This window comes from Gobio gobio, assembly GCF_949357685.1.
Source record: "Gobio gobio genome assembly, chromosome: 1".
NCBI lineage: Eukaryota > Metazoa > Chordata > Actinopteri > Cypriniformes > Gobionidae > Gobio > Gobio gobio.
The window spans coordinates 63,482,627-63,510,452 of record NC_137097.1 but is presented as its reverse complement, the minus strand read 5'-3'; the positions used below and the strand labels follow the sequence as shown (position 1 = coordinate 63,510,452).

Sequence of the window (27,826 nt, the reverse complement as noted above, 5' to 3'; positions counted from 1 at the left end):
ACCATAGTGGACGTTATTGAGTGCGCTCATTCAATCCCACAATGCACCTCAATAACGAGTGTACAACCGATGTACACTCAACGGCTAGAGCAGGTGTGTCCAACCCTGGTCCTGGAGAGCTACCACCCAGCATATTTGAGCTCCAATCTCAATCAAACACACCTGAACCAGCTAATCATGGTGTTCAGGGCATAAATATCCATAATAAAGGCTAGATGTCTCGTCCGCACCTGGCGGCCATCTTGTCACAGTCAGCTCGCTCACTCGTAACATTGTTTTCATGGGTGCTTCTCCTTTTTAAATAACCATAACTTGCTCAATTTTCTACCGATTTTCAAACTGTTTGGTTTGTTATAAACGTCAGAGATGTTGTTATGACACTGCATACTTATGAAAAATTATTCATAATTTGTTCAAGCATCCATAATTATAGCCACGTTAATAACGTTTGTAAGAAACCAAACCATGTGTAAATCCGTCAAGATTTCAGTGAGATAAGAGTATTTGTGTTCATGCAGATCACTCGCCTTACATCAGGTGCCACAGAGCCCTGCCTGTGACAAGATGGCCGCCGGTGATGACATTAGAGACTCCGCCGTAAGACATCTAGCCTTTATTATGGATATATATGGTTCAGGGTGCTAGACAATTACAGACAGGTGTGTTATAGTAGGGTTGGAACTGAAATCTGCAGGACGGTAGCTCTCCAGGAGCAGGGTTGGACACCCCTGGGCTAGAGAATACACAATGCATTGTGCACCGAATGAATTCCCGCATCACGCCAGAAGAAAGCGCCCTCAGCTGAATCATCCATCCATCCATTTTCCGCTGGTCCAATGTGGCTACTAGGGGTGGTTAATCTGTCTGATTTCCCGATTCGATTCGATTACGATTATTGAAGTCCCAATTCGATTACAGTCGATTTTCGATTATTAACGATTCTCGATTAGCGATTATTGATTTTCCATTTCACAACAGTAAACGAAAATACACTACAAAGTGATTGCAGTATAAAAAAAAAGTCAGCTACTGAATTACTTAACTCTTTTATTGAGTAACAACAACTCAAAGCACTTGTCGTGTAGTGTCGTGTAGTTACACAGAAATGAATACATCACATTGTGTTGTGACTCATCAAGTTGAACTAAACAATAACAAATAAATGAAAGGCTTATTTCCTTTAGGAAGTAGATCAGAACCAACATACTGTAGAAATTGGACAATTTTCTTCTAGAAAGACAACGTGTTCAGGTGGAGGAAGACTGCAGGTTGCAGTCGAAACATGTCAAGGTAAAGAAGAAGTTTTTTCTCCAAACACCTTGTCTTTCTAGAAGAAAATTGTCCAATTTAATCATTAAGAAGACAAAATGAACATTTTTGAACAACTTACTGTAGCTTCAGCTTATATACTGTACTGTAGAACACAGTGACAAAATGTCAAGAGTGATTGATGCGGTGCGCGCGTTTGGGGGGCGGGAGTGCGTGGAACGCTCGAGCTCCTCTCGTTCGTTTCCTGACGTGAGAAGGACAAAAGGGGAAAAAACGACAGAAGAAAAACGGGTTCGTGTCGGAGGAGTGTCGAGGCCCGTTCGGTTCCGTGAGCGGGAGCCGCGGGTCGGTGCAGCGGAGCGGCGGTGTGTTTCCAGCATCAGTCCGGCTGTGTGTGTGTGTGTGTGTGTGTGTGAGATCCGCTCATCGCGTCCTCAGGATCGCCTTAATTCCCGCGAATGTGCGCGTCGATGTGTGTCGCGCTCGCTCACCTGAAGCGCTCATAAATCTGCGGATTGAAGGCGTTTATTCTATGTTTGTGCGCGAATCTGAGCCGTGCTAACGCGCTAATGCTAATGTGCCTGAGCTCCAGAGGAGGCGAGGCGGGAGGATTTCTAGAGTGTTCCCTCAGAATCATCTCAGCATTAACGACAGATTTACATTCATCTAATGAACACACACACACACACACACACACACACACACACACGGTGGTAGTGTCAGGTTTAGATAAATAAAAAAATCGATTTTTGAAAATGTAATGATCGATTCATGCTCGTCCATAACATACTCGCGATTAATCGATTTTTTTCACCACCCCTAGTGGCTACAATGTAATATCATACAGGTATAAATTCAATTTAATTGATTATTAAATTGTTTAACAAAGGTTTATATATAGCTTCCAATGGTGAATGAGGGTATAGGGGGGATTTTAGACAGCCTATGACTACTAGTTTCGACTCTTCCAGTCTGCAAAATGGGACAAAAGTCGTGACGTGAATTCCAGCCCTAAATTTCACCAGTATTGGTAGGGATGTTTGTTTTAGTCAGAACACAATTTTGTTTAATTGAGCATATTATAAATAAAAAAATTGTTGGCTATTTTTATTGACCATTAAAAAAGAAATCAGCTATTGGCATGAACATGTCTAAATGTGTAAGTAAAATACTAATACTTCAGTATAGGAACGTTTCTCACCCCTCTCCGTCCGGCTCGAGGATGAGTGACAGTTCAGCCAACAGAAGGCCAGATAGAAAATGCTGCTGGCGGAACGGCACCGACAGTTCGAACATGCTGACCACACCCTGATCCTGAACATGACAGGAGAACGCTGAGCTCTATGAAAGAAGAGACCGAACAAGTCTGCTTTAGTACCGCCACACTATAGTGAAGTGCGGTTTATTCCCCAAGGGAACTCCTTTGACCGTGTCCAGCTTGATATTAATGTGGCAGACAGCCACATAACATCCATTCATGACAGGATTTATACTTCACAGTGAGGAACACTTTACCACACAATTACAAACAAATCAAGAAACTCTACAGCACCGACACTGCATGTCTAAGGATTATGTAAATGTGGTCAGTTTATACACATTTGTAGAAGAGCACTCTTCCTAATCCACGCAAGAGGACACGAAGACCCAGCTCTCAAGAGTGGAACTAAACAAAATGTAATTATAGTCACAAAACTTGTCAAGCTTGAGGAGTAAAGTAAATCTGCCTGCAGGGTCTAATAACATCCCTCACAATTCATCATCTCTTATAATCAGTCTGGTATGAAAAAAAAAAACCAACAGCATTTGTAGCATAATCTTCTCAGTTACCACTGGAAAATTAATTACATTTTAAAAATCTTACTGACCCCTTTTAAATGGTAGAGCATTATTCTGAAGAAGAAGAAAAAAAAATGGTTACATAATTTCCCAGTCTGATACACTTCCTTGTATTGTGCGAATGTTACCAGGTTTTACTGGAGTTCTGAGATCATGACATGAACGAATGCATATAAATAGGTCTACATAGAATCTGCACCGTACGCAGAAAGTGCTGCACGTTTACGATAACAGCAATTTCTGCTTTTTTTGTGTGTGTGTGTGTGTGTGTGTGTTACCTGAGAGGTAGTGGAGGATGTGGAGGGAGAGGGGGATGCGGGGGGACTGAGGGTGGCACAGGGCAGGTTCAGGGTGACGTAGTGCTCGTGACTGCAGACGATCCGGATGAAGTCCATCCTCAGCGCTGTCAGAGAGCTGGGGTTCTGTGCTGTGTGGAGCTTATTATTGATCTGCAGACACAAATGCACCAAACTGTCATCTGAAAGGTTCTAGGGGCGAAATTCATGAACATCTGCGCTAGGGATGCACCGAATATTCGGCCACCGAAAATTTTCGGCCGAAAATGCCCCAAAAGTGCATTTTCGGTTTTCGGCCGAAAGACTTTTATCACCGAAACAACATGGCCGAAATGTTGTGATGACGCAAACAGAAACCGCGACCTGCACGTGCTTGTCTGAAGCAACATGTCTGCGGTGTGGACGTGTTTCAGTATATCTGAGAAACACCCGCGTCTGCTTCATGCACAAGCACTGACAGCGAGAGCTCAGAGCTGTTCATGTTCTCGATGAGAAGAGGACCAGACTTCACTGTGAAACCGAACGCAATCTTTAACAGTGGGCATGTTTTAAGCGCGGAACACACTTCAATCTGGCGGTAGCGCGCGCGCGTGAACGCGATCATCTGTGAGCGCGATCGATCATCCATTCCTTAAGAATAAACATGAATGAACATCTAAGGTGTGTTGAGGATACATTACAACTGACTGTCATGTGTATATATGTGGTGTAATCGCTCAATCAGTGTTTCAACGGCGGAAAGACCTCAATATAACTGCTGTAAACTAAACAGTCTTGTAGCATCACATTTACCTCAGGTAACTTACCTCAGTGTCCACAGCTGTTAGTTCACTAGAGAAATCAACTCTTTCACTAAATATATGACCTATATTAGCCGTTATATTCATTATATTCTACTTAACCTGTTAATGAAATCTTGATTATTTCATGTATGTTTAAATAAAATGACAGACACTGTGTATAAATGATTATATTTCAACAACGAATTGGATAAAAAACTATTTTATAATTAGATTTAGAAGTTATTGCAAAAACTGCCTTATGTGAAGTGTACATGTTTGTGTACTATGTTATTTGAGTGTTGATTATTAGACCTAAAAATACATAGCAACTGAATTTAGGCTAATAGTTTGGGCTCTGTTTTTAACCTTTAATATTAATGTGCAAGTAAGGGCTCCCTATATAGTTTAGAGCAATATCTTCAATAAACTTTTAGTTATAATTTAATTCATTTAAGGACAGACTTTTTTTTTCAGTTAACCAATAAAAATAAATAAAAAGCCATTTTGTAAAACTGCTGTACCGAACCGTCAGTTTTGTGTACCGCTACACCCCTATTCTACAGTTAACATATGGGCTATGGCAGTCTTTGCTTTGATACACTATTATGTTAAAGGCCTACAGAGAAAATAGTTGTATCTTTAAGCAGTTGCACTTGTTCTGAATGCACTTTCTTGTAGTAGTCCTACAGAGAACAATTTTAAATGCACTAGACCTAAATGCACTTTGTTTTTATGAGAGAACATTTAATTTAAAAACCTTTCTGTAGGCCTGTACATTATTATTTAATGTACAAATGAGTGGGGTCAAATTAAACATTTTAGTTTGAATTGTATTTTATACTGTGCATTGTTGCAATGTGCTAAATAAATATTGGCATAACTTGTAATTGATTTATTCTTTGAAACTTTAATATTAATGTATGCAATTGCAATGCCTTGATTTTAGTAAAGTTAGTACACAGTCATAGCCATAAATGCAATGGTACTAATATTTGGCATAATTTCTTTCGGTGTTTCGGTTTTCGGCCTTGGTTTCCTCTTTTTTGGTTTTCGGCCAAGAATTTTCATTTCGGTGCATCCCTAATCTGCGCCACATTCATATGTAGGGTTTTCCTTCTTGTTCACAAAAACACCAGCAATCCATTTTAACCAGGCATTATGAGTGCTAGTATAAGCATTTAAATTAAAGGCCCACTGAAGTGCCTTTAAACGCGCAGCATTATTCAGTGTGTTGATGTAATTTCCACTGAAACAGGAAGACAGGGTGGGATATATCGATGAGCTCCTCCCCTTTTTTAAAATAGCCAATAGTGTTTTATTTATTTCACAGCTCGGCCAGAGCCATTGAGCTCGGTAAGCCGCACTGTCCTCCCAATCTCTAAAAGTTTCAATTCCTAATCTCCTCCATATCTCTCCAAATATTGCATTCTGTGCAGAATTCAAATGGGTTTGACATGTTTTCTAGTATGCGCCGACTCTCACATATCTGCTCTGTGCTATCGTATCTTTGGACCGGAGTGGACTGTGTGCGTGCTGTGGCGGTTCAAGTGACACTAATGTAAAACCAGACTTCAATCGCCCCGATGGAAAGCTTATTGTCTGAATCATTCCCCATCCCCTATATTGTGCACTATGTGCCATTCACCATGTAGAAAATAGTGACCGATTTTAGCGTCTTCAGCGTCTACTTACAATGTAGGGGGCGGGAAGCTTCAGATTCTAGAGAGCATTTGATTGGACAGAAAATCTGATGAGAAGCTGAAGTTGAGAGTGACGTCATCAGAATCATTGATCCATATTGGAAGTGAGAGACTACGTTTTGGATGCTTCTATCTTCTACATGCGAATTTCGTCATTGTTTTGGAGCACACTAGCTTATAGATACAGTAAGACTAAAGGCCTGTACACACCGGGACGAATATCGCGCGCGCTTATCGCCAGCGGGTCGTCTTGAGTTTTCACACCCAAGCGATTTTCACTGGCGATGCGCCGAGTGAACATGCACATTCAATAGATAGTGCTCCCGGTTGCACAAGGTGGTGCTGCGGCACTTTACACTTCTGATACTCGCTTGTCACACAGAAGAAGAAGAGAGAGTTTTTACGTGCTTTCCAAAACCATAGACATATTATGTCTATGGCCAAAACCATTCACACACTTTTTGCTAACTGGCAGGCAGCATTAGCAGCTCATCTTCTTCTTTGTCTACTTACTACTTCTTTGTCGTATCAACGTGTGCTCGGCAAGACTGTTTTGTGCTTGAGCGCCACCAAGTCGTGTTTTACTGTCACTTCAGCAGCTCCAGGCACGTGAACAAAAGCGGTGATCTCATTGGTCAGCCAGTTTTTAACGCGCCGCGTCAAAATAAAAAAACGAACTTGAGCCGTTTTTTTTTTTTTAAATGACGCTTTTACGCCTGGCGTTTTGCGCGTCGGTGTGCACACTCACATTGGCGCCCTTTGTTTAGTCACGAGGTGTTAAACGCGCGCGAAAATTGTCCCGGTGTGAACAGGCCTTAGCATATTCATTTTGTATAGGACTTATAAAGTCATTCTTTTCATGCAAATACACCTTTTGAGTTAGGGGAAGTCGTGGCCTAATGGTTAGAGAGTCGGACTTGTAACCGGAAGGTTGCAGGTTTGAGTCTCCGGTCGGTGGGGGGAGTGAATAACCAGCGCCCTCCTCCACCCTCAATACCACGACTGAGGTGAGACCCTTGAGCAAGGCACCGAACCCCCAACTGCTCCCCGGGCGCCGCAGCAATATGGCTGCCCACTGCTCCGGGTGTGTGTGTGTGTTCACTACTGTGTGTGTGTGCACTTGGATGGGTTAAATGCAGAGCACAAATTCCAAGTATGGGTCACTTCACTTCACTTCACTTCACTTCACTTCACTTCACTTCACTTCACTTCACTTCACTTCACTTCACTTCACTTCACTTCACTTCACTTCACTTCACTTCACTTCACTTCACTTCACTTCACTTCACTTCACTTCAATAAGGCTCTTTATAGAAGAGTCTTGTTCATAAAGTTCAGCAATATTTGTCTAAGTCAATTAACATTGGGTACCGAATTGGTATCGCGGTCGTTACTTTTGACAACACTACTACAAAGTTTTAAAGATCAATGTGGGCGATAAATAAAGTTATTTTCTCCTAAAAGAAATAAATTAGAATAAATTAAACCAGAATGAGTCGTCAGCAATTCCAGTCTCACCTCCTGTTACAAACCTATGTAACAAATTTGCACAATGCCGGCCAATTGGCTGCCCACGAACAGCGTCTAATTTGACCTGCCCTCAAACATTGTAGTTGTAAAAGAGTTTGGTTAGTGTTGTCAACATGTCGAGATGACACTGTTTTCTGCGCTGCAAATCCACTTTGCATGTACTTCCAAAGGATGAGGACTTGCGCTGTAATTGATATGGTAAAAGCAACACTGTTGTTACTGTTTGTATCAACGTGTATCAAGTGCTGAGGAAGCCTCCAGAGCTGAAATTTAGATGAGATACTGGGTGGTAGACCAATCACAAAAGGGCCGTCTGACCAATCAGAGCAGCGGAAGTTCTCAGAAAGGAGGGGTTTAGAGAGACATTATCTTTAAGCTAACAGTTTTCAGACTTGAGGTGATGTGCAATGTAGCCTGACAAGCCAGACCCACATCTAGATGTTGGGTCTGGGAACACACCATTGGCAGGGGTGGGATAAACGGTTGTCTTTAAAATTCCCTCTGCACGCAATAGGATAGCGCTACATGAGGTGAAGCAGAGCTAGTTGATAGATTAAACTATCGCCGTATCTGGTCGGCAAATCTCCAAACACATCTTCCTTTCTTAATAATGACTTCAGTGCCGTTTAGTGCCTCAAAGAAAAGCTTAACTCCAAGTCTTCCAGAGTCGCGGCCAAAGCTGATTCGAAAGACAGCTGTTCGCCAACTCCTTTGTTTAAGAGTAGCACGCGGAACCGCCACAACTCTGCCGTCATTATGTTAAGCCCGCCTACTGACTCTATACACGATGTGATTGGCCTGACCAGAGTTTGGTTTTTCCAGCTCGCAAGCCAATGGAGAGTTGCTAGACGACCCTGGCTGCAAATTATATTTGCTGCCGCTAGGGTGCGTCAGGATTACTAGGCTACGTGCAATGTAGATAATGAAAAAGGTGTGTTTTTTGACCTTTGATGAATGTCAATTTATTGTAGAAGACCTCCAAAACAAAACAAGGAACCTTTAAAATAGCATTATAGGGGCACTTTAACCCGCAAAGAGTGCATGCTTCTGTGTCTTCGCACATACCTGTTTATAATAGGAGCGGATAAGGTTGAAAATAAAGCCTCTGTCCATGAGAGACAGCAGGTCATTGAGGAAAAAGGCCAAGCTGCTGTTTAACCTCTCCACAAGCTCGACATCCTGAAACACACATGGATATTGGCTCAGACAGAGATAAGCATGCTTCCTGTAGATTCATAACAAAAGTAAAGTCATAAAACCATCATAAAGTCTCAAACCTCCTCTTATCTACATACGGTCTGTGTTCCTCCAGCAGTAAAATGAGATCTGCTGCTCTTTTACCTTTTGATATCTGCTGGCTATGTCTGCGCTGATAGCACATACTAAAGCAGCAATGTCATCTACAAAGCGGTCCGGGAAGCGCTGGCGTCGGGGCATGTCCAGGCGCGAGGACAGGAACAGATGATGGGACATGCTCTTCACCTGTTATCACACATTGAAGAAAGAGGGATACCATCTTTTTGATTCAAAACCCACTAAAATAATGCAGTTGAAATAATTCTCTGGAACTATAATTTTAATTCTGTCATTAATCATTTTTAAATAACATGATGGTAAGTAAATGAACGCATTTCCTTTTTAGGTGAGCTATGTTTAAAAGACAATTAAAAGACAAATATTCATTATCGATTTAATGGCTCTGACACAATCGGATGAAAAATATGAAAAGCACTGAGCAGGAAAATGGCATTAACTGAACTGAATAATAGCACTACTCTAAATTTAACAAATTTTTGATTAACTGAACATTGCCATGAAATGAAAAAGAATTGAACTAAATTAGCTGAAAAATAACACAAGCTGTGTCTTGTTTCAAAGACTGCGGTCTCTGGAGGTTGCATCATCGGCGATGTCTTATTTCAGAAAAGTAACCATTATAAAATTGACCGTAATTTCTTGTCAATCATAAATTGTTGTAAATTCTTTATGACTTTGGAATATAATGGTTACTTTACTGAAATGAGGCAGCCTCAAATGACACATGCAACTGACAAAGGTGACTTACAGAGGACGCAGCCTTCAAAATGAGACAGCTACTATTATCTTCTGTAGAGGAGTTGAAATTTGTTTTATAATTGATGAATTTTGCAACATTAACTTTCATTTTCCTGTTGGTTACTGTGAAGCTACTTGCAGTCAAATTTAAGACTTTTTGAGACCTTTTAAAGACCATTATGAATTAAATTTAAGACCTATAAAAGCAGATGCAGTCACAAAATTACTTGCAAAGAAAATGAATTTATTCATTAATTCATTTATTTGAACTTGCACTTCCTCATAGCTCAATCCCGCCAGGATTTTTTTCTTCTGATTTTTGAGATCAAAATGACTGAATTTGTGGTGGCAATTTTGCATTTTTTTCATAATTAAGATACCACATTTACCATATTATGTTACGTTAGATGCACAATAGTCACACGTGACAAAAGAACAAACAAAATACATAAATCTTATGGTTTACGAATAATGCAGGATCTAAAAAAAAAAACATGTTGATTTTTCGTTGTATTTAGTAAATCGCAGAAACACAAAAAACTGGAGGACTATTAGCTGAAGAATAAAATCCGTTTTATGTGTCTGTGGAACAATCTGAAAGAGACTCCAATAATACGAAAGCTGATTGGCTGCAATACAAGCTGCATGTTTGTCTCATTTGTAGTCGTAATGCAGCAAATTGTATGTTTAAAACCTGTTTAAAATGATCTAGAACAGAATACTTCAGGAAGACCCCGCGGACACCCTGCACTTGGAAACAATTTGTATTGTAAAAAGTGCTATATAAAAAAAAATGATGACTTCAGTTATTGATGCAAATAATGTGTAAGGCTGGAGGTGGACTGACCATGAGCTGGAAGAAAAACCAGGCCTGCTGCAGAGACGCCTCTCTCACGGTACTGGTGCTCACCACCCACTGTAGAGCCAACTCTTCATGAAGTAACTGAACGCAGAGAGCATTATTACAAAACATGACCCCATGAAGATTCTCTGAACCACACACACACAATAAATGCAGGATCACAACTTTGAAACGGTAATAATATGTAGTACAAGGTAAAGTGGCTCAATGAATGGGTGAGTAATAAATTAACAAATGAAGGAATGAATAAACAGGAGTGCGCCACTGATCTATATAAATGATCAGTGGAGTGCGCACGAGTGAGTAAATGAATACATGCTCTACCTTCTTGGCGATCTGCCTGGAGGGAGGACAGAGAATGGAGGAAGTCTCTATGAAGGCGGACATGCGATTACAGGCACGCTCACTGGCCTGTAGACCAGTGGGTGAACACAGACGAATGGTGGTGGTGGTGGTGGTGATGATGATGATAATGAAGATGATGATGAAGAATGGAAGACAGAAAGATAAGAGACAAGGAGGGAAGAGGGATAAGAATGCCTGCTTGATGCACCAACCCAGATTATTTGACAAACTCAAAATAATCAAACTTAATCCATGCTGTATTAGGGATAGGCTAGTACAGTCAGATGGTCATTAATACAAAATAAACCCAAACAGGATGATTGACGTCTTGTATAATCTTGAAGGGTTTTGTTTTATGGTTAACTTACTGATAAGTAGACTAAGTAGATACTGATAAGTATACTATCCGGCTTATTACATAGCATAACATAACATAACTAAATTAATATTAAACACTGGTTGACATGAAAACTGTCAAAGACAATTTTGAATTGTTATTAAAAAAAAATCTAACCACACAGAATGCAACAAATTGAACAATCAGAATCAAGCACTCAATAATAATAATAATAATATACTATATATATTTTTTTTTAAAAGCATAAATAATTTAAGGATGGATTTGAGCATCTAGATGAGACACTAGTAGTTAATTGCATCGGGTTACACTAAATTTATATGTTGGTATTGTTGGTAACTAGACTAACTACCAAGGCAGGAGAAGCACAGCAGACAAAGGAAAGAGAGATGAGTTGATTGAAGAGGAGGAGGCATGAACACACAACCTTCAAGACAAATGCTCACACACCCTCAGACAAACACATTTACAAAGACAAGAGCCAACTGGGCACAAGATTATGAAGCACAATTAGAGAAGTAATACCAGAGTGAAGGCAATGAGAGGGTACAGGATGATATGGTGTAGGTCTGGAAGACTGGGGCTTATTAACATGTAAAAGTTGGGAATGACGGCCATTAGGGTGTAGGAATTGAGACCCAAAAATACATTTGGGTCATGCTAAAAAAATTTATTTAAAATTTTGGGGTAAAGTATCCCATAAAGGGTTTGAGACAGTAACAAGTAACGATAGGGTTTAGGGTTTGAGACAGTAACAAGTAACGATAGGGTTAAGGGTTTGAGACAGTAACAAGTAACGATAGGGTTTAGGGTTTGAGACAGTAACAAGTAACGACAGGGTTTAGGGTTTGAGACAGTTACAAGTAACGATAGGGTTTAGGGTTTGAGACAGTTACAAGTAACGACAGGGTTTAGGGTTTGAGACAGTAACAAGTAACGACAGGGTTTAGGGTTTGAGACAGTAACAAGTAACGACAGGGTTTAGGGTTTGAGACAGCTACAAGTAACGATAGGGTTTAGGGTTTGAGACAGTTACAAGTAACGATAGGGTTAAGGGTTTGAGACAGTAACGATAGGGTTAAGGGTTTGAGACAGTAACAAGTGACGACAGGTTTAAGGGTTTGAGACAGTAACAAGTAACGATAGGGTTAAGGGTTTGAGACAGTAACAAGTGACGACAGGTTTAAGGGTTTGAGACAGTTACAAGTAACAATAGGGTTAAGGGTTTGAGACAGTAACAATTAACAATAGGGTTAAGGGTTTGAGACAGTAACAAGTGACGATAGGGTCAAGGGTTTGAGACAGTAACAAGTAACAATAGGGTTAAGGGTTTGAGACAGTAACAAGTAACAATAGGGTTAAGGGTTTGAGACAGTAACAATTAACAATAGGGTTAAGGGTTTGAGACCGTAACAAGTAACGACAGGGTTAAGGGTTTGAGACAGTAACAAGTAACAATAGGGTTAAGGGTTTGAGACAGTAACAAGTAACAATAGGGTTAAGGGTTTGAGACAGTAACAAGTGACGATATGGTCAAGGGTTTGAGACAGTAACAAGTGACGATATGGTCAAGGGTTTGAGACAGTAACAAGTAACAATAGGGTTAAGGGTTTGAGACAGTAACAAGTAACAATAGGGTTAAGGGTTTGAGACAGTAAAAAGTAACAATAGGGTTAAGGGTTTGAGACAGTAACAAGTAACGATAGGGTTAAGGGTTTGAGACAGTAACAAGTGACGACAGGTTTAAGGGTTTGAGACAGTAACAAGTAACAATAGGGTTAAGGGTTTGAGACCGTAACAAGTAACGACAGGGTTAAGGGTTTGAGACAGTAACAAGTAACAATAGGGTTAAGGGTTTGAGACAGTAACAAGTAACAATAGGGTTAAGGGTTTGAGACAGTAACAAGTGACGATATGGTCAAGGGTTTGAGACAGTAACAAGTGACGATATGGTCAAGGGTTTGAGACAGTAACAAGTAACAATAGGGTTAAGGGTTTGAGACAGTAACAAGTAACAATAGGGTTAAGGGTTTGAGACAGTAAAAAGTAACAATAGGGTTAAGGGTTTGAGACAGTAACAAGTAACAATAGGGTTAAGGGTTTGAGACAGTAACAAGAACCGATATGGTTTAGGGTTTGAGACAGTAACAATTAACAATAGGGTTAAGGGTTTGAGACAGTAACAAGAACCGATATGGTTTAGGGTTTGAGACAGTAACAATTAACAATAGGGTTAAGGGTTTGAGACAGTAACAAGAACCGATATGGTTTAGGGTTTGAGACAGTAACGAAAGGTTAGGGGTTTGAGACAGTAACAAGTAACGATAGGGTTAAGGGTTTGAGACAGTAACAAGTAACTATAGGGTTAAGGGTTTGAGACAGTTAAAAACAGTTTAAAACTAAAAACTGAGACTGGAACAGCAACAGGTGCAGTTAGGTTGTATGTTTTCAGAGGTCATATTAGGTTGTAGAGTTGGAGATGGTAACGAATAATGTTATGGTTTTATGTGGGGTCAAAGGATTTGAGGCGGTTACAGGTTATATTTGGGTGTATGGTTAGAGGCAGTAGGGAAGGACATTAGGGTATAGGGTTTGATTGGCACCTGCTTGAGCTCACAGCTGGAGTTTGGGTTCCGGCGGAGCACAGCCCTCGAGCCCCCTGGAGCGTAAGCAGAGTTTACCCAGGAATGTGAGCGGTCTATTCCCTGCTTATCCACCGACGACACAAACACAAACCACAGTGCCACACAGGGGAGGCAGAAGAGCCACATACAGGCGTCACAGGGAGGGGACGAAGTGCAGGACCAGAATTAATTTAGAGGAGGGTGGGAAAAAGTCAGGGGCACAGTGAAGGAGGGTACCACAGCAAAAAACATAGCACAATTATTAGCACAGCGATCAACAGAAGCCACAGTAAACATCTCAGTCAATCTCTAAGCATCTAGCTCCAGCACGTGACAATCAGAGTAGGGGCTGCAAATATTTAAAGACAAATTATTTTAATGAATCAATTAATCAATCAGTTATTTTCTCAATAATACAAATAAAAAGAGGCACATTTTTTCAGCATTTTATTTGAAACATTTTAAATAACTATATGCTTATGAACTTTTTCCTTTCACAGAAATAGCTTTGTTTTGCAAAGTGACGTCACTGATTAATCAATCAAATTTGTTGTTAAATATCTTTTTTATCGATTAGTTAGTGTAGCCCTAATTCAGAGCCTTGAATTTTCCCAAATATTGTAATAAAGAAAAGAGAAAAAACGATAAACAAACAAAAAATCACTAATAGTGCTTTTTTTAAACACTCAGTTCTTTGTAGCTGCCATGTCAAGGTAGAAAAAACACAGGACAGAGCAGGGCAAAATGCAGTAACTAACAATCAATCAGAAGCCAGAGGAAGAGCCACCTACCTTGTTGCCGATGATTCTCTGCACCTCCTCATCAGGGGTGGCTGGTGTGGAGGCCAGGTCAGGGTTCGAGTTACTAATGCTCTTGGAGCGGGACAGGAGCAGGCTGCTGGGTCTTGCCGTAGCTCTAGAGAGCGTGGCATACTGGATGGGGAGCTCATATGATGCGCCTCCCACTGAAAGAGGAAAAGGAACACTCTCAATGGTTTAACTTAAATAAGCATCCTGATCTTGAGGTCAAATGAGAGCAAGTATAAATGCTAGCGGATTGGTAACTCACAATACATAAACACTGAGCCCTAGAGAAATGAATCAGCATGACTTAAAGGTTAAAAATTGGTGACAGTTTTAGCAACGGTTCAATAACTTAGGGCATTTTCAATACCCTCATTTTAAAAGTTCACCCAAAATGAACAGTTTTGACGACCATTTTATTTCTTCCATGAAAGAAGTTTTGTAAATATGATGTGACACAATTTTATGGGTTTGTGAGCTGTAGTTCTCACTCACCAGCAGGGGGAGATACAGGCTCTGTTGTGGGCAGGTGGAAGCAGTAGTGGATGTAGGAGGAAAGCAGATTGTTACGACCATGATGGTCCTGGTTTCCGTCCAAATTCTTATGGATCTGGTTTACCAGCAGGGCCATGGCTTCAAAGGCAGCTCGGCCAAGATTTACTACATTTGGAGGAAGGAGAGGAAATGGATAACACCAAAATATTTGTGTATAAAAAAAACGTAATATTAGTGTTACTAACCGATCTGTCCTGCTATAACAGGAGGGTGTACAATTAGCAGTATGAGCTTGCTCATCAGTTGGTGCAGAAAGCGCACACAAGTGTCCAGCAGCGCCCCCTTAAGAGCGGCCATGCTGGCCTTCAGCTCCGCCTCTATATTCCCCTCTGTGATTATAACATCCTTCAGCCGAAAAGGAAATGAATATTCCTCCAGAACATACACAAGTGTGAAGAACTTATCCAGGTGTGGATCCTACATACAGCAGGAGGAAAAAAACGTATAATTGCAATTACATTTATATGGGTGCTATGTTTTTTTTCCTGTTATTTCATTACCTGTGTGTGCACTGAGGAGGCTGCCGTCACCTCCACATTAAAGACTCCTTTGTGGTTGTCCACCCATTTCATTCCTGGTAGCTGTACCTGAAATACACACAGGCCACAACATATCCTCACCACACATTCACATTCCTCTTCAGATTTCACAGCCAAGCAGATGTTGCAGCTTGCTCTAAATAATTATCTGTAACTTGGATAACTATGTTGCATGATTATTATTGCTGGCAAGTTTGTTTGCATAAAATGCTATTCTATAAATTATACTTTCACAATTACATTTGCTCAATCCATAGAGTTCCTACACCTTTTGCCCAAGAAATGACTTATCCAGTCGTTCATAATTTTTTTGAACACATTTTTTTTTAGAATTTAGACCATAAATATAAAGTATATTTCACAATAAAAATGTCCATGACTTTAACATTTAATTTCTTTTCACAACTTTTCCAGGCCTGAAAATCACAATTTTAAAATTCCCTCACATTTAAGGTGTTGCATGAATTTGGTCACACCGTTTGCAGATAATTTGCTTTAAACCAAAAAAGTATGTTCTTATCGGTCACTTTTTATGTGGCTCCAAACTTGTATGACTTTTGTCACGTGGAACACTAAAGGAGTGATTATTAAAAATGTCAGAGCTGCTCTTTTCCATACAGTCTCATCAAGACTAGCTGCGTTTACATGCACCCTAATAATCCGATTGTAATTGAACTACTAGCACAGTCGGAATAAAAAAAGTCACATGTAACCACGTCAATTGGAATGAATTGGTCAAATCCGATTAAAATTTTATTCAGAATATAAGGGGTGGTTTAAACCTGATCCAATCGAGAGCACATGTAAACACTCGGCTTGAAAAGCGAAACTGGAAAGTACTTTGCAAGTGCCATGACGTAGAAATGCCATAATGGCATATGACGCGAGGAAGGAGCTGTTGCTGTGGTCATTGTTGAATGAAGTGTCATAAATGACTGGTTGAGTCCACTCATCATCTGTGAAGTGGACCAGGACAACGTCCCACCAATCCTTGTTTCGGATTTTCATCCACACTGCCTTGTTTTAGGCAGAGGAATGGGTGTTTTTACTGCTTGATTAATATAAGCAGCACGGCACAAAAGCTTCACGTGCTCGTCGTCTCCTAAATAGGCCCCGAAATAGATAAATATCAAGTCTGCTCTGAACGAAGCAATTTAGGATAATAGTATGCGCAAAAAGCGTGAAACTATATATTCGTGCAGTGTGCGCATGTAAAAAAAATCAATTCCAATTTGAAGTTTGTGGCATATAAATGCTCACATCAACCCGATCAGTTTATTTAGCGCTCATGTACACAGTACGTTCGGATTCATCAATCAGAATGACTGCATTCCGATTGACACAAAAGGTGTCCCTGTAAACGTAGCTGCTGACTGTCTAGTTAAGTTGCTGTCAGGTTAAGTAAGCTTGGTTTATAAAAAATATATATTAGGTTGGGATTTAAACCGGAGTTTCCTTTCATGCCGAAAACAAAACAATATCTTAAAACTAGCTAGAAGCAGATCTACTTCTCAGCACTTTTCTGTTGTGCCCATGGGCATTCCCAAGCTCAGTCAGATTGTGCCACAGCATGAATCCACAAATCCTACCATGGCTTATACTTGGCTCATGAATATTATTAATTACATAATGTGAAGCTCATGTGACTCATGAATATTAATTAGGACTTGCGACTGGAGGCACTAGGAATGTTATGAAGAGTTATTACTTGCAATATTTGCAAAAAAAGGAAGGCATTATTAGGGGCCAAGCAACGAAGTTGTGTGGGCACCTTATTGTAATTATTAGATGGACTTGGTGTAGGGGAGACCAAGGGCTGAATTTCTTCAGTCACAAATAAGCTAGAGTGATTTTACTCTGAGAAAACATGATTTTGAGAAAAAAAATATTGTTTTTACGTACCATATTTTTACTTAGCTGTCTTAAGTAATGATGCCTTTGAATAAAATGAATACATATGTTTGCCTTGGTTGTTGAAAAGGTGATTACAGGGGGGATTGTTACAATGACTTCTTGTATTAAATTTGATATTATGTAAAATATTAGTCCAATAAATCACCATTATTATTTTAAGTGATAGTTAATTCAATATTTATAATAGCATAATTTGGAATATATCTAAATACAGATGAAAAAACTAGATGTGTGAGATTTTGTAATTTCTAAAAATATATATAAAAATAATAGTAAAAAAAAAAAATTAATAATACTAAATAAAAAAAAAAAAAAAAGTATGCTTTAAAATAATACATTAAAAAGTTACCCCTGGCCCGCCATACTACACTTCTACATTAATTCTCGCATGCACAAACACACAACCACCAGGGTACACAAACATCCAATGCAGGATAAATGTCTTACATCAGGAGTGAGGACTGAGTAGCTGGGTGGAGGTTTCTCCACAGAGACGGGCAGACTGAAGGAGCCGGTGCGCAGGCGGCCATGCTGCATGAGGGGGATCCACTGTGGGGAGCAACATGAACTCTGATTAACCGCAAATTATATACACAGCCTATGTGCATTTTAAAAGCATTAAACTGGCCTGCAATCACATGACGCTACAACTTCAAGTGTCATAAGGAGAATCAGGGGAGGGTGCTACTGTGATGTATAAGGACGCTTCAGGTGTCTCTGAGGAGGGACAGGGTCACAAAGAGGTGAGCGGTTCAACAGGTAGCCTGGAGTGCTTCTCCAGCGCTGCGGGAGCGTGACTGTCAGGAGAGGGAAGAGAGGAAGAGGAGAAGAGAGGGGGGTCCTTCTCTCACCGTGTAGCCCACGGGCGTCTCCAAGGGGGTATTCTGCTTGGGCTGGCAGCTGATGTGATAGAAGGTGAAGAGCAGGTGGTGGTTGTCGGTGAGGTTGGCGGGAATCTTCATCTTTACCTCCTCGTAGAACTCGGGGGACCTGCAGAGATGGAGAGAGGAGACTAAAGTTGTGGTTCTCAACCAAGGAACTGGGACCAACTAGGGGGCCTCAACAAACTTCTAAGAGGGCAACTGGGTAAATTATTTAAATCAATATATTAGTAATATAATTAATATTCATGTATTTAATATAATCTATGTTAATATTATTGGAAACACTTTACAATAAGGTTCATTAGTTAACATGAACTAATGATGAACTGCAATTATAAAGCATTTATTTAACTTTGTTAATGTTAATTTCAACATTTACTAATGCATTATTAAAATCTTGCTAACATTAGTTAATGCACCGTGAACTAACATGAACAAACCATGAACAGCTGTATTTTTATTAACTAAAGTTAACAAAGATTAACAAACTAATGCTGAACAGAGGTGTTGTTCATGGTTAGTTCATGTTAACTAATACAACCTTATTGTAAAGTGTAACCATATAATTAATGTATTAAAATAAATATAAATAACTTTAAATGCTAAAAAAAACATACCATCAAAGTATAGAAAGTACAGTTTTTTAAACTTCTAGAATCACAAAATGAACACATTAAAATGATCAAAAGGGACAATAAAAAAAAAAATGATGTTACAAAAATGTATATTTCCAAAAATATTTAGCAGCACAACTGTTTTCAACAAATCATCATATTAAAATGATTTCTGAAGGATCATGTGACACTAACTGGGTTTCAATCCAAATGTGAATAGAATATTTTCAAAGTACACAAACAATTTTTTTTTTTAATTAATTAGGTGCGTTTCCATCAAGTTGTTCGAGCGGATGATGGTTGTATTGGTAACCTAGTAACCAAGAGTAAATAAAACACCATCAGCGGCAACAGCCGATCAGTCACGTGGGTTTAATGTTTGCAACATCAGAATTTATTTGGCAAATGCGCTTTCATCTCTCATTATTAGCATCAACTCTTTTTCTCAAAAACCACCTCAAGTGAGTGTAAAAAGAAATTTGGCCTTTGAGTCTAAATGAACCACTGTTGTATGTAAAAAAAAAAAGTAAATGTAATGCAATTCTGAACATGAATAAAATTAATACAAATGTTTTTTTCTGTAATGAATAGTGAATGAGACAAGGGTTCGTACTTGTTATGGTAGATCACTGGGGTGTACGCCTCCTTGTAAAACTCTGCACAGCTTGACTTTCCAAAGATGACCTGTTCAGAGGGTGGAAATCACATTACATTGGTGAATAACAGCTCAACGGCTCCACTAGATGTCACTGGGGAGTTACATTTCAGCCATGATGTTGCCCTCGCTAATCATAAAGCCGTGGATGGATTTTCTAATTATCACAAAATGAATTTATCGTCTAATGTACCTGCAACTGCATATGGCCTCACACGAGCCTTAAATAAATTACTGATGTTTTAGAGTCAGCAACTGGTGTGCGAATGCAGCACTAATACTATTAGGGAGTTTCTAAAATCCTTGATTAGATTAACAAAATGTAAAAGGTTCAGTGTCTGTGAGTTCACTAAAATCTCCTAAATTTCCCAGAGCGCTTCTTAATACATCTAGAGACTGAGTTTGGTTTGAGTGACTAATGTAACCTGTGTATTTAGTTGGAGCTAAAACAATGTGGTGTGTGATGTGGATCGATGTGTTTTAGGGAGGCGCGGTCATATTCTTGGCACGGATCTGGAGAGCTTTATTGTGCACAATTAGGTTTATCCAAGCCATGAGATCATCGTATCAGATGTACTTCCATAAATCCAAGTGTTTTTTTGTTTGTCTTTTCGTGAGAATATGCTTTGACAGCGTGACTAGAGCCGTGAGCGAGTACAGGGTGCGGGTGTGATCGGTGACTCACAGGCATGGCCTGGCTGGGATCCTCTCCTGCCATGAACTGCACCTTCACTGCAATGTTCCTCACCGAACCCTGCCGGCTACTGAAGTTAACAGTCTGAGGGTAAATGTACAACAGGCTCCTGAGGGGGAGAGAGAGATGGAAATAGATTAAATAATGAACCCTTTTCAATCAAACCAGCAATGGTTTATGAGAGGCGATAGATGAGGTAAACTTCGAAGATCAGAACTATCATGTACACTCCCATTGAAAGTTTTAAAGATTATGAAACTTTTATTTTTAGTCCACTTTTCTCACTTTACTGGTTAGACAGTTTGCTTCCTTCTTTCAACACAGTGGTGCACACTCAAGACCAATAGATTGAGTCATTAAAATGAGTTTCTCGAGAAAGGTGCTTCCGTGTGGCCATTTCTGAAACCAAGTCCTCAACTTGGCAACTGCTTTGCGATTGTGACACTTCCTTGAGCAGCAAAACCATTTTCAACTATACTGAGATAATGAGAAAGGTTGAGTACTAAATAAGAACATTAGATTGATTTGGGGACTCAAAAGGAAGCTTTAAAATCACTGCAAAACTTATTTATTAAACAGTCATTCAAACAGCAACGATTATAAGCAACATTAATAATGTTTGTGAGGATTTTTGATCAATTTAATTCTAAGAGATTCATACATTTCTTTCAAAATAATTACCATGTCTTAGTGATTTCAAATGTTTGAACGGCAGTATAAATTGCCAAGTTTACAGCTACAAGATGGTTACACCTCAAATCTTCATGTCAACTACTGATTTAAACGCTAGGCATCAATTCCTAATTTAAACCATCAACTTCAAAATATAAACGTTACTTGCTAATATAAACAGTTAAGTTTCAGCTCATAATGTAAAAAGTCTAGTTTACAACTACTAGTATAAACGGTTATTTGTCAACTTTTAATGTAAATGGTTAAACTTCAATTACTAATGTAAACTGTCCAGTTTACAACTAATATAAATGGTTACGTTTCAGCTCATAATGTAAAAGGTCAAGTTTGCAGCTACTGTTTTAAACGGTTAAGTTTCAGTACATAATGTAAATGGTTAAACTTCCAATTCCTACATGTACAGTGGGGCAAAAAAGTATTTAGTCAGCCACCAATTGTGCAAGTTCTCCCACTTTAAAAGATGAGAGAGGCCTGTAATTTTCATCATAGGTACATTTCAACTATGAGAGACAGAATCCAGAAAATCACATTGTCTGATTTTTAAAGAATTTATTTGCAAATTATGGTGGAAAATAAGTATTTGGTCAATAACAAAAACTAATCTCAATACTTTGTTATATACCCTTTGTTGGCAATGACAGAGGTCAAACGTTTTCTTTAAGTCTCCACAAGGCTTTTACACACTGTTGATGGTAGTTTGGCCCATTCCTCCATGCAGATCTCCTCTGGAGCAGTGATGCTTTGGGGCTGTCGCTGGGCAACACGGATTTTCAACTCCCTCCAAAGATTTTCTATGGGGTTGAGATCTGGAGACTGGCTAGGCCACTCCAGCACCTTGAAATGCTTCTTACGAAGCCACTCCTTCGTTGCCCGGGCGGTGTGTTTGGGATCATTGTCATGCTGAAAGACCCAGCCACGTTTCATCTTCAATGCCCTTGCAGGTGGAAGGAGGTTTTTACTCAAAATCTCACGATATATGGCCCCATTCCTTCTTTCCTTTACACGGATCAGTCGTCCTGGTCCCTTTGCAGAAAAACAGCCCCAAAGCATGATGTTTCCACCCCCATGCTTCACAGTAGGTATGGTGTTCTTTGGATGCAACTCAGCATTCTTTCTCCTCCAAACACGACAAGTTGCGTTTTTACCAAAAAGTTCTATTTTGGTTTCATCTGACCATGTGACATTCTCCCAATCCTCTTCTGGATCATCCAAATGCTCTCTAGCAAACTTCAGATGGGCCCGGACATGTACTGGCTTAAGCAGGGGGACACGTCTGGCACTGCAGGATTTGAGTCCCTGGCGGCGTAGTGTGTTACTGATGGTAGCCTTTGTTACTTTGGTCCCAGCTCTCTGCAGGTCATTCACTAGGTCCCCCCGTGTGGTTCTGGGATTTTTGCTCACCGTTCTTGTGATCATTTTGACCCCACGGGGTGAGATCTTGCGTGGAGCCCCAGATCAAGGGAGATTATCAGTGGTCTTGTATGTCTTCCATATTCTAATAATTGCTCCCACAGTTGATTTCTTCACATCAAGCTGCTTATCCATTGCTGATTCAGTCTTCCCAGCCTGGTGCAGGTCTACAATTTTGTTTCTGGTGTCCTTTGGCAGCTCTTTGGTCTTGGCCATAGTGGAGTTTGGAGTCTGACTGTTTGAGGTTGTGACAGGTGCCTTTTATACTGATAACGAGTTCAAACAGGTGCCATTAATACAAGTAACGAGTGGAGGACAGAGGAGCCTCTTAAAGAAGAAGAGCCAGAAATCTTGCTTTTTTGTAGGTGACCAAATACTTATTTTCCACCATAATTTGCAAATAAATTCTTTAAAAATCAGACAATGTGACTTTCTGGATTTTTTTTCTCATGCTGTCTCTCATAGTTGAAGTGTACCTATGATGAAAATGACAGGCCTCTCTCATCTTTTTAAATGGGAGAACTTGCACAATTGGTGGCTGACTAAATACTTTTTTGCCCCACTGTAAATAGTCAAGTTTAAAACTGCTAATATAAAAGGTTACGTTTCAAATACTAATGTAAAAGTCAAGTTTACAGCTACTATTTTAAACGGTTAAGTTTCAGCACATAATGTAAATGGTCAAGTTTACAACTACTAACGGTCAAACTTCAATTCCTAGTGTAAATGGTCAAGTTTACAACTACTACCGGTCAAATTTCAATTCCTAAAGTAAACGGTCAAGTTTAAAACTGATTATATAAAAGGTTAATTACTAATGTAAGCAGTTACATTTCAACTCCTAATGTTAATGGTCAAGTCAACTACTATTATAAACAGTTGTGTTTTCAATTCCCAATGTAAACGGTACAAACATAAATGGTTATGTTTCAACTCCTAATGTAAATGGTCACGTTTTATAACTACTAAAATAAATGGTTAAGCTTCAATTCGTATTGTAAATGGTTAAGTATACAACTATGTAAGCTTAGTAAAGTCTAGAGAAAAATATAGAGAGAAAGATCAATGCTTCCATTTGTCACAATCATATCTTTGAATAATCTTCATTTTGAGGCTTTTCTTAGCAAATATTTATATATGTTCTATTAATGAATCAGCATATCATGCAATTCAATCTATTAAAACATTTTTGTAACATTCACATGTCCTCGCCAGACTATTCTTAACAAGAGGAGCACCGTGACACACATCTACGCTTTCATCTGCATGTTTGAGGAACAGGGACAGAAATAGACATGAAAGGCACTTGACTTTACCCCAAATCAAACACTGATCAGGTGGCAGCAGCATGAACATATAGGCGCCTATCACTCAGACCTCCTGACACACTAAATATGATCTTTACATAAATAATGCAGCAATAGTTTAAAATCTCTCATTATATAGTTCTAAAGAGGCACAGTGTCCATTTTATAGTGTGTGACAGGGTTCACTGGATGCTCTGAGCACCCCTGAGGTTAAAGGGGAAGAGTCCATTGGCATACACGCTGCTTAACACGTCTCTGGTTCAATACCACTAAACATCTCTCTGGCCAACATAAGTCAAGGTCTCTCTCTCTCACACACACACTGAAGTAAGCGCAGCTCTGATAGGCCCGTGTCTCAGCTGATTTCCCAATGTCCAACATACAGTCCCAGCTTATAAAAGCAGCACCATTTCGAAAAGCGTGCACATTAAAACAGCCCGTTTCCTTGCACCTGTGGCCGTCACAGTTCGTTTTTTGAGGAGAGAACAGGATGCAGGCAGCTTTATGCATGCTGTTTGCGACCCTGTGTGTGAACGGGGTCTCCACATCTCCACTGAAGTCTTTCCAAGCAGGGGGAAACCTGGCCTCCCCGGATGACGTGAACATCCTTATGTATGGCGTGGTGCAGTTCAGCGAGTCCCTGCACCATATTTACCAGAGCACAGAGGCCAAGTTGGCCCGCGTCATGAAAGCCATCAGCCGAACCGAGAGCGAGGTGAAGAGACTGGGGCACGACACAGAAGAGGCTGCACAAACCGAGCGACAGATCAAAGAGAAACTTCAGCTCATTCAAGTAAGCCTACGAGTCACTTGATCAAAAGACATACATTCATGACAGACTGAAATACTAGCCGGGGTGGTCAATCGGGCAATTGAAATTTAACAGACGTGCTAGTTCCCATTAGGGTCAGTTTAAAAATGTACCAACAGCCTTGTCTATGAATAATAAGCTGAAAAGGAGTGGGGTAAGCTGTGCCACTTTTATCCTCTAGGCAAGGAGAAGGGGTACAACTAATTTGCCCAATTATATACACTTGATAGTATCTCTAAAGGGAATACAATATATCCCAAAATTAGGGATAAACGTCAAGTCAAGTCTTGAGAAGATGAATCCGAAACTCCAAGAACAGTTTACCTTTAAAATAAACAAAAGAACATAAATGAGGGTGGAAAAACTACTTAATGCATCTTATTTTGCAGTAAATGAATTTCATATTTAATTTGATTAAAGAACATTTGAATGCTGTCATTGATATGTAATGATACACATATAATTTTTAGTTGCGCCACTGTCATAGTTTATCCCATATTATCTGACACACTTTACCCCACAGCTCACATTCTGGCAATAAGTTTCATTTCATAAGTTTTGGCTAATATTTCTTAATATTAATTAAAATAAACTGTAATAAAATATTATAAAAATTATAATTTGCAGTTTAAACCTGGCTTTCAATCAATTAAACTAACACACACACACACACACACACACACAGGAAGAGAGAGAGAGATAAATAATAAATAAATATTGTGTAAATTAACTTTTAACATTAAATGAGGGGAACTGGGTCGTACACTATATTACATTCTATAACCCATATATTGGAGTTACAATGCTGTAGATATCAGCCAGTGACAACGAACAATGACATTCAACTTGGTTCAAGTGGAGTTGGATCAGTGTGCTCAACAGCTGGTCTGTTTGCAGGCTCAGATGAAAGCGCTGAAAAATCAGGTCCAAGAGAACAGAGGAACAGTCACCAAGGTGGAGCTGGAGGAGGCCGAGCTTAAGAAAAAACTAACCAGCCTGGAGGAAAACCTAAACAACTCCATCCCAGACATGATCAAGGTAGATAAGATGAAGAACTGCCTTTCAATTAACACTCACAGTTTTATCTGTAAATAACTCATTATTATCTTCTTCTCACAGGGCCCAGCACTTAAAAACATCTCTATCCTGAAGGATCTGATGAAGTGGACCCAAGAACAGAAACTGAAATTGGAGAATCAAAACCAGCAACTGGCTGATTTACAGAAACAGGTAAGCCTGAGATCAGACTTACTAGTAAACATGTGATTACCAGTAGATCATCGGCTCATGTCAGTGCTTGCTTCTCATTTCAGAATATGGTGTAACCACTAATATCACCTACGAGGAGGAACTACAATCCTCATCAACACTCCATTCATGGCACGGCAAACGGATCTCACCTATTACATGTTCATTAATATGACACAGATGTCCACTTTGCCAATCACTTTATGTACACTTTGGGCCTCATGAAACACACATTTGTGTGTAAAATATTTGTAAAAACTGTGTGAATGCATTTCCTAACCACAGGCACAAATATTTAGCTACTTTCTATTTTTTTCTGGAGAGGATAATATGTTTATATTAGCACAAAACATAATTATCATAATATATAAATATGTATATGTATTTGTGGTTTGTAACTTATACAATTTCTTTCAAAAGTATATTTTTAAATAAAAAATAAAAGTATGATGAGTGATATTTGCTGTCAAATAAAAATATAAAAATGTAACAAACATGAATGAGATTTGTGAACTGTGGCAGAGGGAGGATGATCGATGGATAATAGCCTACATTTTTGTCTGTTCCTTACACAAAGGATTTTCACCAAAGACTTTAGATATACAAAGACGGTGCACTCATATTTCTATGAAAAGAAGAAAGCGCAACGTGCAATATGGCGGAATAAGTCCCGCCTTCTAAATAAAAGAGCCAATCTGTAAAGTCATTGCATCACTGCAGCTGCCGTTAGAAGCTCTGGTTGCCTTAAAGGGACTTTGGTTCTCACCTCTCATTTGAGTTCAGACTCAGAATGTAGTTTTATAATAGTTTATGATACTTATGGCACTTTTAAGATATACAGGTGCTGGTGATAATTAGAATATCATCAAAAAGTTGATTTATTTCACTAATTCTATTCCAAAAGTGAAACTGGAATATTATATTCATTCATTACACACAGACTGATATATTTCAAATGTGTATTTCTTTTAATTTTGATGATTATAACTGACAACTAAGCAAAATCCCAAATTCAGTATCTCAGAAAATTTGAATATTGTGAGGTTCAATATTGAAGACACCTGGTGCCACACTCTAATCAGCTAATTAACTCAAAACACCTGGAAAGGCCTTTAAATGGTCTCTCAGTCTAGTTCTGTAGGCTACACAATCATGGGGAAGACTGCTGACTTGACAGTTGTCCAAAAGACGACCATTGACACCTTGCACAAGGAGGGCAAGACACAAAAGGTCATTGCAAAAGAGGCTGGCTGTTCACAGAGCTCTGTGTCCAAGCACATTAATAGAGAGGGGAAGGAAAGGTGGTAGAAAAAAGTGTACAAGCAATAGGGATAACCGCACCCTGGAGAGGATTGTGAAACAAAACCCATTCAAAAATACAGCTGGAGTCAGTGCTTCACGAACCATTACGTACAGACGTATGAAAGACATGGGTTTCAGCTGTCGCATTCCTTTTGTCAAGCCACTCTTGAACAACAGACAGCGTCAGAAGCGTCTCGCCTGGGCTAAAGACAAAAAGGACTGGACTGCTGCTGAGTGGTCCAAAGTTATGTTCTCTGATGAAGGTAAATTTTGCATTTCCTTTGGAAATCAGGGTCCCAGAGTCTGGAGGAAGAGAGGAGAGGCACACAATCCACGTTGCTTGAGGTCCAGTGTAAAGTTTCCACAGTCAGAGATGGTTTGGGGTGCCATGTCATCTGCTGGTGTTGGTCCACTGTGTTTTCTGAGGTCCAAGGTCAATGCAGCCGTATACCAGGAAGTTTTAGAGCACTTCATGCTTCCTGTTGCTGACCAACTTTATGGAGATGCAGATTTCATTTTCCAACAGGACTTGGCACCTGCACACAGTGCCAAAGCAACCAGTACCTGGTTTAAGGACCATGGTATCCCTGTTCTTAATTGGCCAGCAAACTCGCCTGACCTTAACCCCATAGAAAATCTATGGGGTATTGTGAAGAGGAAGATGCGATATGCCAGACCCAACAATGCAGAAGAGCTGAAGGCCACTTTCAGAGCAACCTGGGCTCTCATAACACCTG

The 27,826-nt window shown here is 39.6% G+C and overlaps 2 protein-coding genes and 1 long non-coding RNA gene across 3 annotated transcripts in view; 2 read left to right on the top strand and 1 right to left on the bottom strand.

Annotated features, from left to right (window-relative positions):
* Positions 1–27,826, top strand: part of LOC307137213 — a 97,493-nt gene that overhangs the window by 5,889 nt on the left and 63,778 nt on the right. The gene's annotated exons all lie outside the window — the stretch shown is intronic.
* dock6 (dedicator of cytokinesis 6) overlaps positions 1–27,826 on the bottom strand; it is a gene marked incomplete at its 5' end in the record, with an annotated part of 89,440 nt that overhangs the window by 20,518 nt on the left and 41,096 nt on the right. The window contains 15 exon segments of the mRNA XM_079834567.1: positions 2,471–2,610; positions 3,387–3,557; positions 8,482–8,595; positions 8,758–8,898; positions 10,319–10,414; positions 10,658–10,744; positions 13,640–13,741; positions 14,452–14,624; positions 14,959–15,123; positions 15,204–15,435; positions 15,519–15,605; positions 17,919–18,020; positions 18,323–18,461; positions 19,583–19,653; positions 20,310–20,427. Coding sequence (XP_079690693.1) covers positions 2,471–2,610; positions 3,387–3,557; positions 8,482–8,595; positions 8,758–8,898; positions 10,319–10,414; positions 10,658–10,744; positions 13,640–13,741; positions 14,452–14,624; positions 14,959–15,123; positions 15,204–15,435; positions 15,519–15,605; positions 17,919–18,020; positions 18,323–18,461; positions 19,583–19,653; positions 20,310–20,427 — 1,938 coding nt within the window.
* Positions 22,503–26,255, top strand: angptl8 (angiopoietin like 8). The gene is made up of 4 exons (XM_079834653.1): positions 22,503–24,521; positions 25,437–25,577; positions 25,659–25,769; positions 25,853–26,255. The coding sequence occupies exons 1-4, from the start codon at positions 24,219–24,221 to the stop codon at positions 25,862–25,864; spliced, it is 567 nt and encodes a 188-aa protein (XP_079690779.1). The 5' UTR covers positions 22,503–24,218; the 3' UTR covers positions 25,865–26,255.

Bases quoted from the DNA above. Each gene is read 5' to 3' on its own strand.
- angptl8 (XM_079834653.1), top strand. From the start codon at position 24,219: ATGCAGGCAGCTTTATGCATGCTGTTTGCGACCCTGTGTGTGAACGGG. The intron at 24,522-25,436 runs GTAAGCCTACGA...GTCTGTTTGCAG, and splicing joins AGAAACTTCAGCTCATTCAA to GCTCAGATGAAAGCGCTGAA. The intron at 25,578-25,658 runs GTAGATAAGATG...TTCTTCTCACAG, and splicing joins CCATCCCAGACATGATCAAG to GGCCCAGCACTTAAAAACAT.